The following is a 15,162-nucleotide window of genomic DNA, read 5'->3' on the forward strand; positions in this document are numbered from 1 at the left end:
ACTACGGGGATCGTATTAAATAAGTGCTATTTTTCTCCGAAATTTCATTTGGTATTTATCAAGAAGGAAGAATTACGAATAGTATATGTTGACAGCAGAGAACGAATAGTCTTTGATTGTATTAATGAAAACAGATATGTATACGTCTTTGTAATTTTGTATAGACAGCATACGTACATGCAAAGGTGTCTTAATCGATGAAGGAAAAGAATTAAATGTCTATTAATGTTAATCACAAGATAACAAAATCTTGTACAGAAACTAGGAAAATAGAAAAATGGCTACGTCAGAGTTAATTGTTGTGACTAGAATATCACGTAGCTTCACACCAAAAGCAAGCGATTATTATTGCAGTGTGAGTTAATTTCCCATGTGAAATTATTTAATGTTTTTTTTGGAAGAAGGATTTTGGTAAGACAAATTTATATATTATCTTATTGATAACAATAATAAAAAAAAGATAACAATCTACTCTTGAAATATACTATATTTTCTGTTTTTACTATTTTAGAAAATTATTTTAATTTTAAAATATATTTAATTTTAATTTTTTTAATGAAATTATAAGATATTTTGTATTATATCAATTATTTTTATTAGTTGAATTGTGATTAGATATATAATTAACAAAATGTATACTCATTAATGATTTAGCTTCGTTGACTAAACTCTCTTTATAGATACGTGAATCTTTAGAACTAATAGTAGCGTTCGTGTAAACGACATGGGCAGAGTAACAAACGATTAGATGACTTTGTACATTTTGGTTTAATTATTCCTTACGCCACGATGCAAAAGACAAAGTTATAATTGTCATAAAGAAAATGAATGTTTCTAAAACGAGTAGAAAAAAAAATTAGCAGGTGCAAGTGCTTAGACAAAAGATTTATCTAATTCCAGTTTTCATATTCAATCTTCAATTAAAATCATTTTTCTTTGACAAAAAAACTCTTGCGTGTTGGTTTTCTCCAACATTTTTTATCTTAAGAGTTTTATAACGTGGAAATTAAAATACGAGTATCAACTTTGTCAAACATCCAAATATCTTACTTTATGCACAGCAAACAGGCCAATGATACTAAATCGGCCATATGCGACAGACAGTTGACCTTGGATAGTTTTTCTACGTAGCCATGACAACGATACGTAAAATAGGTAACCAACAGACCAAGGATCATAAACATAGAAACGATAACAACGGATCTGTCTCATGTGGTATATACAAAAAAAAACAAGTCTGCTATACATATTTCAAAAGATGTGATGAGCTGACAACATAGTAATATTCTCCATTTGTTCCTAAATATAAGATGTTTAGGAAAATACACACATATTAAGAAGAAAAAAAATTTATCTAAAAAATATCATTAAAACTATAAAATAGTTATAGTTAATCAATTATAAAATAGATTATTAAATATGATAGTTTTTAATAAATTAAAAATTATCTAAAAAGTTGAAATATTTTATATACTGGAACATTAATTTTTTATAGAAAATCTTACATTTCGGAACAGAAGGAGTACATATTTACGTATGGTGTTAACAATACATATACATGGTTAAAATTAAAAAGTTCGTTACACCAAATTTTTTTTTTAAAGTTGGTTACTCAGAATTCAGAAATAATATAATTCGTGCAAGTATCATAATGGGAAGTTGGGAACTACCAGTCGGGTCTCCTGTGGTATGGTATATAGTATACAAGCGCGGAAGATAAGGGCCTAATCATCAAGTTTGTTGAGAAACTGGACATTAGAAAAGCCCACAACTAGAAGCCCGTTCGAATTAACCGGTGTTTATTTTTTAGACAGACTCTGACGGTAAAAAGGAGGGGATAGTGTTTAGACAGTTTCTGCAAGCTCTTGCATGTTTGGATCATTTTCGGTCCAAAAATTCAAGCCTTTTTTTTTTGTTGTTGTTCTCAACTTACATACGAAGAATAACCACACTTGACAAAACGAGCAGGAACAGAGAAAATGTAGATCATTAGTACATGTAAAAAGTCTTTTAGATTCTATTGATCTCTGCTCCCAAATTTGCTAGCTTTTTTTAACTCATTACCATCTCGATTTTCTAGCATTCTGGTTTTCACTTTTGGCTGCATCAGATAACCGCGACTTCGAAACTGATCCACCACGGAAGTTACTTAGTCTTGGACCCGAGAGGAGATGATCTTTTGAAGAAGCCTTGCTTGGTTTATAAGCTTGCGTTTCATCCAAGTAACCTTTAGGCTCAACCTCAACAGATCTTCCCCAGTCCAATCCTCCGTCTCCACTTTTCTGAAGCTTCTCGCTCTGTACAACCCAATCAACACAATCCGAGATGCTTCTTTGTAAAGAAAGGCTTTTACTCGGCGTTGACTTTCTCCCTACTCTGTTGTTATCTTCCCCATAAGGCCATTTATAGCTCTTGTTCTCCATGTTCAGTTCTATGGAGTGAAGATCGCTTTCTCCGCCTGAATCTTCTTCGTTTTCGTCCTCAACTTCTCCATCTTCTATGTTATAAGAACCGAAGCCAATATGGTGGTTTAGGTACTCTTCAGTCTGAGGCGGTTCGAGGGTCTTCTCTTTGCATCTCTTTGCTTTGAGGTAGGTTTGAAGCTGGTTCCTCAGCTTATCAACAGCTGCGTTCTTCTCCTCGAGCTGGTGCTTAGCCTCCGAGAGTTTCATCTGCACTCTCTCCTCCCGCAAGGCATCGGCTAGCTGCAGCATCTCTCTCTCCTTCTCGACTTCTTCTTTCACTTTGAAAGACTCTCTCTTCAGCTCCTCGACCTCGGCTTTGTCTTCGCTGATGTCTCTCGCTAGCTCGTCGCAGACTTTCTCGACCATCACTCGCGCTCGCTTCTCGTTCTCTATCTCCTTCACCGCTTTCATCAGAGCTGCTTTTGTGTCGGATAGTTCTTTGCCTAGCTTCTTGTTCAACCCCTCGAACCTTCTCCTCAGTTTCCTCTCCACCTCGAGCTCACCAGCAACGGATTCTATTGCAGCCTCGACGACTTCTTGCTCGTGGCTTTTCCACGCTGCTTTCTCTTCGGCAAAACGCTTCATCAGGTAGGTGACGTCGTTGTTTTCAGGTCTGTGTTCGCGGATGACCTCGTTGACCTGTAGGCGAGCTCTTTCGAGCTCGGAGTGGAGAGCGGAGACGAGGGACATGCTGGAAGATGGGCGGTCTTCTTGACCCCACATTCTGTTGATGATTTTGAGAAGCTCTTTCGATGTTGTGAGAGCGTTACTACAATCCTTCAACCGTGTTTTCACTCCCACGGTTGTTGACCCAGTCGGTGTCTCCCCCCGTGATCTTGTCTCAATCTGCAATCAAGAAAAGAATGTGAGTAAGCATATGGGATTCAGTACCTCTTTGTTGCTCTTATTGACTTACATGTAAGTTATATGTGCATGGCAAAATATTTACATTTTATGCTTCTAACATGCATCATCCAGAGTCATATGACATGAACAGCACAATCAAAAGTATGCTCAAAGTATGGAAGCTACAGATAGAAAGGTGTTCCCCCCTTAATGGTCTAACATGCATCATCCAGAGTCATATGACATGCACAGCACAATCAAAAGTATGCTCAAAGACACACAACCCCAAAAGTAAAAAAAATAAAAAAAATCGACTTACATCCATGAAGCTAGCGTTGCTAATACGATCCCTAGCCACCACATTATGATCTCCAAGCCTAAGCTTCTGCACAGTGGAGGATGCTCTTCTCTGTCGGCTTCCAGTCCCTGATCTTTCCATCCTCTACAAAAAACCAACGAGTTTCTCAGCTTCCCTATAACTCATTGTCTGTCTATTGCCATATTTAGCATTATATATGTAGATATCTTTTCTTAGGTCTCAATTATAAGAGAATCTAGGCCTACATTATTCCCCAATAAATCAACCGCTAATAACCAACCACAACTACCTCCATATGATCAATGAAAAAAAAAACTCAATTATGCAAAAACTAAACGGCACCAACTTATATAGCAACCATACCCTCTCATAAGCACTTAAACGTGATTTGTTAGAGCACATGACAAAAGATTCTTAAGGATCAAGAGTTTTCTAATCTTCTCTAATCCCACTTCTTAACATCAATCAGAAACTGCACCTAAAGAACTATTATAATACATTCTCCACTAATTAATAAAATACTCAATGGAGGTTGCAACTTTGACCAAATTCAGACCTCAGAATCACACAAAAGACTTCTTATCATAGCAAAACCAAATCAGTTTCTCTCTCCTTTGATCAGTCAAAAACCAAATCACATGGCGCCAGCAATCACACCGAATCAAAGCACATTCCTTTACCTCCTCACCAATCAAAAATAATAACACTAGGTTCGGGGCCAAATCTCATAATCTTTTTATAACCACAACAATGCAATATTAGTTTCGTCCCAGCGGTGATTCGAACCAGGGACCTCTAACACAATGGCGAGGATCCTTTCTAGTTGAGCTACCAACCTCTGGTAAAAACGAATTAGATTACCTCAGAGACAGGACTATGCGAAGGATCAGAGAGGTGAGGCGGCAGAGAACCAGAACGAACCGACCTCGACCTCGGCGGAGGAGGAGGAAGCGGCGCGATTCTCTCCTTCCTAACCTTTCTAACCTCTTCCACACCTCTCGGCGAAGAAGGCATCTCGTTCATCTCCCACAGAGTCGCAGCCAGCTTCCTCGCCGACACCGGAGCCGCAGGTGCTCCTCCTCTCCCGGTCTTGCTCCCGCACTGCGACAGCGCGTACCCCGGAGAAGCAGCCGGAGAAGGAGATCGGCCCATGAGCCTCCACGTGGGGACAGGAGTGGTGGATCCTCCTCTTTTCCCAACCACAATCGCTCTCTTGAAACGGTAGCCTTCCCTGAGAACGGAGGAAGTCGACGACGTCGGAGAGGAGCATCCGCGCTTCCTGATTTTCCCCAGGAGGAGCAGATTCTCCACCGTTTGGTTCTGCCTCGGCATTTTCCAAAGAAGGCACTAATCGGAGATCTCTTACCTGGAGATACGAAGCCATGGATCAGAGTTCATCGATCTGTTAAAAAGTAGAAGAGAAAAGAGTACTTACAGAGAGAGATTCAAAGCATTTCAATGGCGATTTCTATCTTCTTCGGGAGAGTGAAGATAAAGTGAATTGGGAGAATTCGAAAAGTGACGGTTGCTGTATTTGGAGTACAGAGTGTAAAAGGGAAAAGACGAAGGGAGTGCTGATCCTCTGTGGTGAGGTACACTGTATATAACATGTTCACGTGGTTTGATCTGGATGGGTGGTATATGCGAAATGTCAATGGAACTTGTCCCGTGGTTTACAGCGTGTAAACCGAATTAAACCGGAACAATAATTTAATGGAAACCAGATTGAATCAATCGGTCCTCTCTTCACGTGTCCTGAACTTTTAAAATAAAGAAAATACGTTGCATAGTTGATCAAATAATAAATAAAGAAATACATTCTGTACTTTTGCATAGTTTTTGTCCGGAATTCGAATAAAATGGATCCGATCTTAATCTTTAATTCGTTGTTTTGTTTTTTTTTTGCCTCCTAATCTTTATACAAAAAATGAATAAACCAAAGAGACCAAGTTTAACCAAAACTAAAAACCAAATCACTACTTATTTCACTTTAGAGTTTAGACGGCCTTTTTTTGACTTGGACTTCTGACTTTTTTTTCAAGTAAAGAAGTAAATAACCACACTGTATTTTATCTGGTTGCGTCATAAATTTATATCCATTTTCACTTTCACGTTAGTTTGACGGATCGTTGAGAGCAACTATGTTCGGTTAAAATATGTGCCTCTGCCTAACCATATATATGTCCATCAGTCAACCAACTATTTGATTCGGAGATAAGAGATTGTTTCTAGGCTTCTCTTACATGAATCGGATGCATGCATTATAGATTTTTTTTTTTTTTTTTGAAACTGAAATGCATTTTAGATTTGATATAAACGATAATTTCATTCAACCGCTTGGGACAATCACAGCGAAACATTTATATAAAGAAACCTTATAAAATGATCATAAAACGTTAATTCGTATAGTTTGTATTCTTCTTTGTTTCACTTTCACCAAATGTACAAGCAAAACCAGGCAGTGTATGTTCGGTTCTGCATGTGCTTATGTAGTTTGCTATTTTCTTATAAATATTAAATGGGGAAAAAGAATTTTGTAGGTTCTATTTATAAAGTAGCTCATTTGGAAGATTCAAAGGTGGACCCCCATATCGTGTTAATATCATGCTTATGACTCATAAATCATATGATCATGTTCCCAAATACCTTTTTCTCCATTAGACAACGTGAGTGAACCGGCTTTCTTTAAATATTCATTATGACTGTGTTATCATAATTCCAACTGTTCGGATATTCATTTCAAATGGTTTGTAGGATAAATGTTACAAGCATAATTTATCACCTGCAGCATCGTTAAACTATAATTCTGAATTATGCTTTTGTGTGTGTTTTTGGAGTTGAGTTCTATACTTGTAATCATCTTCTTTTGTTTCCTTTTTACAAGGACAAGACATCAATTAAAGTTTACTATAATGGGAGCACATACAACAGAAGAAAGTAAAAGAGAGCAACAAACACGTCATAGACAAGGAATAGATAAATCAATTAAAGTTGAGAGAGATGATTAGAGTTGAATGAAGCAGAACCAAGTTGATACTTGGATTATCATTCATTTGTCTGGTCTCTCAACCCTAGAGGAACTAGACATTATGATATTAAAGAAGGCATCATGCTGTGATTGGTACTTTGTGGAGTAAAAGAGAGAAATGTAAAAAAGTAGAATTGAGAAGAAAAAGTTAAGTGGGTAAGAGAAGGAAAAAGGGGGTGTTAATTTCATTAAATCTATAGTAACAAAGAGAGTACGTTTTTCTTCTATCAGTAGTGAGAATAAATGAAAAGAACTATAATTTCACCTGATTAACAACTTCTTGGAATAGTTAAGAAAATGACAAACAGTCATTGTAATTTGGGTTAAAAATGCTACCCAGTCAAAGACCATATGTTTGAGTATGAGCCAAAATTATTTAGTTTTCGAGATTTGTTCATATCCATAAATTTCACCAGCTGATTAACCGACCGAACTTAACAATATTTCAAACCAACCCGCTTGTTTGAAACAAAACATTTTGTCACTAATGACTAATAGCTGGTTTTAACGATATGAGTGTGTGTTACGAGTATTATCTTTGCTTGTGGTGTTTTGAAAGTAGTAACCACTTGCAATCAAAATGATAAAATTTAACTTTGGAAAACGATTAACTGGATAATTTTTTGTTCAAGTTTACTGTTACAACCAGTTTTTTTACACGATTTCACCATTTTAACATGTTGACCTACCGTTGAGCGATTAATCGGCCGAGTTCTCGTCAAAACAGGACAAGTTTTTGAACAGGTACATCACTTATAAATTTCATGGTGAATTTGAAAACAAAGTCTTATAGAAAGAACTATTCAACCTATAATGTTGCGTAATAAAAGTCCAAAGGTAATCTGTAATATGAACGAACATCATGAATAGTGTTACTAAAAGTCCACATGTAAACACACAAAAATAGATAAGTCATTCCAGCCCAGCTCAAGCCCAGTAATAATTGATTGCCTAAAGTTTAGATATGATATGACAATGGCTGTGTTTAAAAAAAAAAGTGTTTCAAAAAAAAGATATGGCAATGGCCAATGTGTCAAAACTTCAAACAATTTTTTCCTTACTGGGTTATTTATTTTACCAAACTAATATCGTTTGTTTCAACAAGATGTCGACGGCTTACTAGCTAATACTCTGAGTATAGTTTCTAAAATGAAAATTTATTCTCTTTTACAATTGTTTTTCACACAAAGACATCAGTTATTACCTGGTATTTAGTATCTTCAATTTATTCATTTGAAGACTTAACCCGTTGCAATTCTGAACACCTACCTCATTTTATGCAAAACTATGAACGGCCATATCAAAGTAATCGAAACTGCGGTGACTTGTGAACATACGAATGTGGACGTCTGTTGAGCACTGCATTTTCTTCAGTTTTATTCTTTATATAATTTCATATTATCATCAAATAGTTATATTTTCAGTAAAATAAAAAGACAAATTTATAAATGAAAAAATAATTAAGTACCAATGAAGATAATCCAAAGCGTGAGGGTGGCTTTCGGATAAACACAGAAGTTGTCTCCGTTTTCTTTGGAAATTTTGGGATCATGGGCTTGTAGGACCCATAAGTGGGCCATAACCTCTCAGCCTGCTACTGCCACAGCGTGGGCCCAATTTAAAATCCCACTTTTGTTTTTCTCATAGTGACTTCTTAACCATCTCACGTGAAGCCTCAAGATAATACGTAATATATTAAAATAGAAGTCACAACTTTAACTCATGTGTAATTTTTTAGAAAATAAATCTAATAAACTTATTCTTATAAAATCATGTTATATTTAATATCTAATCTTATTATTTAAATTTTAGGCTTACCAAATTTTTTTATTATATTATTAATAATTAGATTTAAAAAATAGATGATCCATTAAATTTATAGATAGTACAAATTGAATAGATATAATTTAATATTGTAATACTATATCTTCACATTTTTAATATTTAAATATTTGTCGATGTTAACTTTTAAAACTATAAAGATTTTTTTAAATAACAAAAATCATATTATCTAACAATGATTAATCCTTACTACTTTAACTCAAAGAAAACAAATTTTAAACTATATAGCTTATTTTAAAAATTAAACAAAAACTAAATATTTAATTATTTACTCGATAATATAAATCTATGAAGCGAAAAGTTTAATTTTTAAAAAACTTTCTAAATTTGTGAAATGTTGCAATAGCTTTGAATATGACAGTAAAATAATATTTTACTAATCTTTATATATATAGTTACTATTTTAATAATGAAATAATAATCAGAAAATATATATATAGAAAAAATACAAATACATGTGAAAGTTTAAAACAATCTATTCAATGAAAAAAATATATCGTAAACTTATTATGTTTTAAAAAATTGATAGATATATATATTATAATATATACTAGTTTAGAATTGAAAACAAAATATTTATATAAAAATAAATGAAAACAAAAATCCGTATGGTTACGCGGATCGAAATCTAGTTAAGTTAAGATTAAAAGAAAACTGAAAACTTTTTTCAAAGTATCTGTCAATATTATTGAATATTTCAAATGGATTATAATTTTCTTTGATCAGAAGTTGTCGAATAATGATATCCAAGGAACACGTTCACTCTCGTTGACGAGAGAACGAGAGTAGGAGTCAACAAATGAAATTTATTTGGAGCTGGAGTTATACTACCTCTAATCCTAAATATATCATTTTAGGTATATTTTATGCAATTAATTTTTTATTTGAAATGGGACCTTTACACATAATAGAAGTGGGACCTGAATCTTTGATACAGTGAAGAACTCTGAAGAAGAGAAATAGAGGCGTGCAAAAAAAATTTGTTTCCAGTGTCCGGCCATCTCTTTCTTGTTTTCAACCCTCCCAACCGCCAAACTTAGCCGTGCCTTTTATTTTATGTTATTTATTTTGTTGTTTCTTATCAAATAACGTTTTGTATATTTATTTTTATACGTAAAAGATTCAAATAGATTTTGTCTTCCTCCAGCCCACACTCTTAAACTTATCCTCCAAGTTGGATAAAATTTTGAAGGCATTATATGTCATTGTTAGTAAGATTATGCACTGAAAGCTTAAAACTTTTTAAGTATTGTGAATAACGATAATTACGCAATAGTCAATAGTTCAACTCCATCAATAACATGAATCTGGTTAATAAATAAAGAGAAATTCTATAAGATAACAATTTTAGTTTACCTTTACAAAAAATAGTCTTCAATGAAGAAAAATGACCAAAATAAGTTTTATTGTAACATAAAAATACATTTTTACCATAGAGTTAACTAATTTAAACTTAAGGTTTAGAGTTAAGGGGTTTGTTTTTGGGGATATAGTTTCAAATTTAAAAAAAAAAAAAATTAAAATTTTCAAAATAAAAAGATTATTTTGATCATTTTCTTTTTTTCAAATTCTATTTTGTGACAAAAACTTAAAAAATACTATTTAAAAGAATTATCCATAAATAAATGCAGCAAGTGCAGTCAAAACTTTATGTGCATGAATTGTATTAAATTATGGTTGTTTGTTTCTATTTTTTTTTTCTATTATTGAGCTTCAGTTTACTTTTATGAATCTACTAGCGTATTTTCTCAACGTGAATTTATTGGCTGCTTGTGATTTTCTACATATAATTGAGAAATTAGTATTGTCGGTCCAAGTCTAAGATATCGGCTGCATAAATTTTAGGGTTTTATATATCTAAATAGTGCATATATTTTTATTATGTAAAGGAAATATGTGGTCCTCTCCTTCCGCATGCATAAGCCTTGGTTTTCATATAAAATTCAACAAATAGCTTTGGTCCCCTACTTAGGAGAAATAAATGTAAAACAATATGCAAGCGAATATTATCATCAGGTGTATTAAATTCTACAGGTAAATGTGTAATATAGTGACATCTTATATGGTACGTATACTTACTCAAAATCTAAGAGTTAATCGACGTAGTTGACAGTCAGACATCCCAAAATTTCGGCTGTAAATAGAGAGTTTATATAAGGTTAAGTTCATCACTACACGAAAATATAATTTTGGGGAAATGTGAGAGATACTGGTAAAATCTAAGTGATCTTGTTATAGTTGTAGTTCTTAACCCTTATCAATCAACGCTCGAAATATTTGAATAGCAAATGATACATAATAAATGGAATACTTACAGTATTCTCGTCATAGCTAGGGTAAATTCTTAATTATCTCAATTTGTGGTGCCGACGTATTTGTGTCATGCAGGAGGTACACCATTGGCTTCAACATGATTTGCATCATTTAATGCAGTGTACGTTTTTGTCTTATAATATTATTATGATAAGGAAATCGACATTAAATTATCAAAACTAAAAGGAAAAATAGTAGACATTTACAGTTCATAAAGTTGTCTTTAATTTGCTAGGGAATGGAAAAAATGTCAGAAATAGAAATAATAAAAAGCAAAAGTAGCAACTTATTACTCTGAGTTTCATGAAACATCTCGCAACACTTTCCACAAACAACAAAATAGTTATGCCGTCTTCTGAACATTTTATATAAAGAAATGTGTAGATTTATCATTTTAGGAACCATCCACGAATTACATGGCAGATTCTTCTCGTGCCTTTTCTTTGTGCTAAAGGGATCTTTTTTTTCTTTTTATGATCTATTTTCATGCGCGGTAATGGGTATATACTAGCTAGTATATACCCATGGTATATAATATAAAATGCTATTGCAATTTATAAACAGCAAAATAAGTTTTGTATCTAGAACAGTGTTTTGAATGATATTAATTATTTATATATATCGTAGCAACTGGTTAACAATATTTTGAGTGATGCTTGCTCTGGTTGACAATTTATAAACAGCAAAATACTCATCTTGTAACTGCTTGCTCTGTTTTCTTCTTGTTGTAATAAGTGGTTTTCCATAACTATGTAAAAGAAAAACCTGGTATAAATCTTAACATTTACACCAAAAAAATATTTTGAGTGATGCTGTTTATTTACCTGTGAAACTGTCGTTTAGTATGGTTACAAGCGGCCAATTAAGTGAAATTGTAAATAAATGGTGCATGCAAACTTGAAGCAAAAAAAAAAAACATTTGTTGCAAACCTAAGATGGTAAGAATTGCGTAGTTTGGCTTCGTTATTGATTTTCATTAAATGTATAGCTGTCGTCATGAAATTTAGATGATCGTCGACGATATGTAAACACAATCGTTTCGCATTTTCTAAACAAAGAATAATACATGAATAAAGTATTTATAATTTTTTTTATAAACAAAATATTTTTTAAGGCGAATAAAAAAATATTTAAGTTCTTAAGATGCTCATTTACTTATGAATGCAACCTAAATTTTTTTTTTTTTTTCAAAAAGTAAAACCTATAAACGACCTAAGTATTAATTTCACGCATCAGTGCTTCTGTTGTTCAAGACTAAAATACTTCTAACAAATATTTGTTTTAGAAAGTTATTAAATGATTGAAAGAAAAGTATACTAGTAATTAAGTACTAGTAACGAAGGTAAACAAAAGTAGTACCGAAGGTAATTCTTCAAAAAAAACTCTACTACGTACATGCTTTCAGATCTTTGCCTAAGCGGCTACGTCGCATTCGTTGGAAGTTTGTTTTTGCTTCGAGTTATTTCTAATAAAGAAAATAACTATTAGTTTATAGGAAGTTTCATTCACGTCGTCTCACGAAAATTCATATTAAATAGTTGAAATGACGATTTTGGTGAGAAAGTTGTGTGACCGTTTATGAGACGGTGACGTACCTAATGAAGCTTTAGTGTTTGTTGAAAGAGGAGATTAATGTGATTAGGACTCTTGCTGAAAAGTTTATTCATAAAATAGACCAAAGTAAAATTAACATATGTTTTAATATCAAACATTAAAACTATGTTATTTCTTGCAATGTAAGCATTTTACAAACGTGGTTGAGCGATTAAATCTCGACTTTCAGAGTATATCTTTTACATGTCTATATAATTTAAAGATTTTAATCCAGTCATAAGACTTGAGCTCATCATGAATCAGTGGTAATTGAGAACCTATAATATGCTCTTACGCAAAGTCTTATCTAGCAAAGACAATTGTATTGGGAGGAACTTGTTCTTTAGGAAATTATTGTTGAAAGAATATCATGGTACTATTATTATTATTATTATTATTATTATTGTTATTATTATTATTATTACTTTGTTAAAAATTGATACTAGTAATATTTTTGTTATGAAAAACTAAGAAACATATAGAAATGCGTAAGCACTAAAGATAGAGTCCTGAAAGCAGGTGACATCTCATGGTCATATAATTTTACAGATGACAAGGTATTAAATAAAACGACACTTGGAAAAGTTTGACGAAAATATAGAAGATCGGACCGCGTACGTAACATTTGCACTTCTTTTTTTTTGTCATCTGAAGTTTCATATATCACAAAGATTAACATTGCAAACACCTCCTTTACACGGATCCAACACAAAAAGCAATTCTAAACCAAGGACAAACTAACACTCCAAAGTCTTTAGTGTACCAAAATTTTTTCGAAGGAGACAACTTCAAGTCAAAGAGAGGCCAAACGTTTCTCATTTTCAAAGACGTCCTGCAACCAAAAAGGATAACCTGCTGCAACATAGGACTGGAGCCTAAGGTCCCTAGTAACACTTTGAGCAATGAGAAATGCACCTCTATTCCTGAATTTCACTTCTTTTAAAAAACTCCACCTTTCAATCTTTCTTAGCTCAAACAAAATAACAGCACTCATCCCTTTGAAAGATGGCCATGCTTTTGGTCTTGAGACCGCACTAACTATCACGTCATCATCAATCGCAAAGATCACCCTGTTAAGCCTATGGCTTACCATGCTTTCAATCGCCCACATAAGCACCTGAAACTTCAATTCATTCAAGTTGTTGAGACCAGTAAAAGCTCCCCTACTGTGCATTAACACCTTCCCTTCTGAGTCCCTTAAAACCCATGCCGCTCCTCCTAAAGCAATTTCCTTCCTCCAATTCACTCCAATATTGCATTTTAACCAAGAAACTTGAGGAGGTTCCCATTTGAGAATCACTGACTGCTCCACCCTTTTCTCCTCTTCCAATCTACTCTCTTCCAATTCAACAGCTAAAAACCATGAATCTGCTTCATGCATTATTTTCTGAACAATCTCAAAAGCATTGAATCTCCTTCCCTCAAACCAAAAGACATTACGATTCTTCCACAAATGCCAAATAAACCATGGAAAACGCCTTTTTGCTTCTTTAGTAGAATTTGTATCATTCAGTCCCGTTAACAAGAAGTGAAGGTTTGAATAGAAAGAATCCATATCAAACCCATTTTCAGGTAAAGGAATGAGAGACAGAGCCCAAACCTGGCGAGCCAAAAGACAAGTGAAGATCAAATGATTAACCGATTCACCTTCAAAACCACATAATTGACAGCAAGGATCCAATTTCATTCCCCTCTTGATCATCAGTTCCCCTACCGGAATGGCATTGGAGACAGCTCTCCACATAAATATTCTAATCTTGGGAGCTGTTTTAACCTTCCAAACATTTGCACTTCCAAAGTCGTATATTTATTTGTTTTCTCAGTAAACAATTTTCTCAAACTCACGACTTAATTAATATGCTAATGAAATACAAAAATTACTCGTTAAACAAAAAATAAATTTCTACTCAAGCATCTAGATCTCAAATTTGGGGGTTAACGACCTACTTCCACACCAAAACTATTGTATGGTAACAGATTCACACAAACTTTATACCTAGTCCCAATTCCATACAATTTAAGTATGTAAACTTATTTCTTCCTAAAACTAAAGTTTGAAACCCGATTCCCCCCAGACAATATTTGAGTTGGTTTTAACGGTTTAGAACCTAAACCACATGTAAACAGAGGATGGAAAACCAATTTTTAAACCTGACCCAACCCTCCTATCCAACTACGTACCCGACCCGACATCTACTACATGTTAAAAAAACCCCAAATCAATTTCAATTTTCTTAAGAACCCTAAATTGAAAAATCAAAAACCTTCTCATCCATTTCCCTTTCCCACACACCCTGAGACTATGAGTAATGAGTCAGGAACCTCATTCCACGTTAACATGGGTCCATGAAGCATCCATGTTTGATTTCTGAAAAAAAATAGACATAATCAACAACGACAGAGAAAGAGACCGAGAGAGAGAGATTTTCAAAATTACATGTCATTGTTTTCCATACACTCTTCATCGACTATTATCTTTTTGTGAGAAAGAGAGACAGATTTTCTGATTTGGGGATTTAGGGCTTGAGATTTTTATTTTAAGTTAATTCGGTTTAATTCTCTAATCAGATCATAATCGGGTCATGTTGGGTTTAATTAGGTTAGTTATTGGTTTAGTTTTAAAACAAAAAAATACTAAACCTATTTTAAACCGGGATTTGTTGGTATTAGTTCGTTCTTCAAATTTCAGGGAGACTCGGGTTTCGAACTTTCGGTTTGGGAAAAAATAGGTTTACATACTTAAATTGTGTGGAATT

At 33.6% G+C, this 15,162-nt stretch overlaps 1 protein-coding gene across 1 annotated transcript; it reads right to left on the reverse strand.

The window, feature by feature from the left end:
• Positions 1-1,870: 1,870 nt before the first annotated feature.
• LOC103870329 (golgin subfamily A member 5) lies at positions 1,871-5,241 on the reverse strand. The gene is made up of 4 exons (XM_009148454.3): positions 5,066-5,241; positions 4,492-4,996; positions 3,631-3,753; positions 1,871-3,311 (listed from the first exon to the last, which is right to left on the reverse strand). Exons 2-4 carry the CDS (start codon positions 4,960-4,962, stop codon positions 2,061-2,063), a joined length of 1,845 nt encoding a protein of 614 aa, XP_009146702.1. The 5' UTR covers positions 4,963-4,996; positions 5,066-5,241; the 3' UTR covers positions 1,871-2,060.
• Positions 5,242-15,162: the final 9,921 nt, after the last annotated feature.

Source organism: Brassica rapa, chromosome A05 (genome assembly GCF_000309985.2).
Source record: "Brassica rapa cultivar Chiifu-401-42 chromosome A05, CAAS_Brap_v3.01, whole genome shotgun sequence".
Taxonomy (NCBI): Eukaryota; Viridiplantae; Streptophyta; class Magnoliopsida; order Brassicales; family Brassicaceae; genus Brassica; species Brassica rapa.

Coding starts and splice junctions, on each gene's coding strand:
- LOC103870329 (XM_009148454.3), bottom strand. CDS start 4,962: ATGCCGAGGCAGAACCAAACGGTGGAGAATCTGCTCCTCCTGGGGAAA. Junction 3,754..4,491: donor CGCATAGTCCTGTCTCTGAG/GTAATCTAATTC, acceptor GGTTTTTTGTAG/AGGATGGAAAGATCAGGGAC. Junction 3,312..3,630: donor GCAACGCTAGCTTCATGGAT/GTAAGTCGATTT, acceptor TCTTGATTGCAG/ATTGAGACAAGATCACGGGG.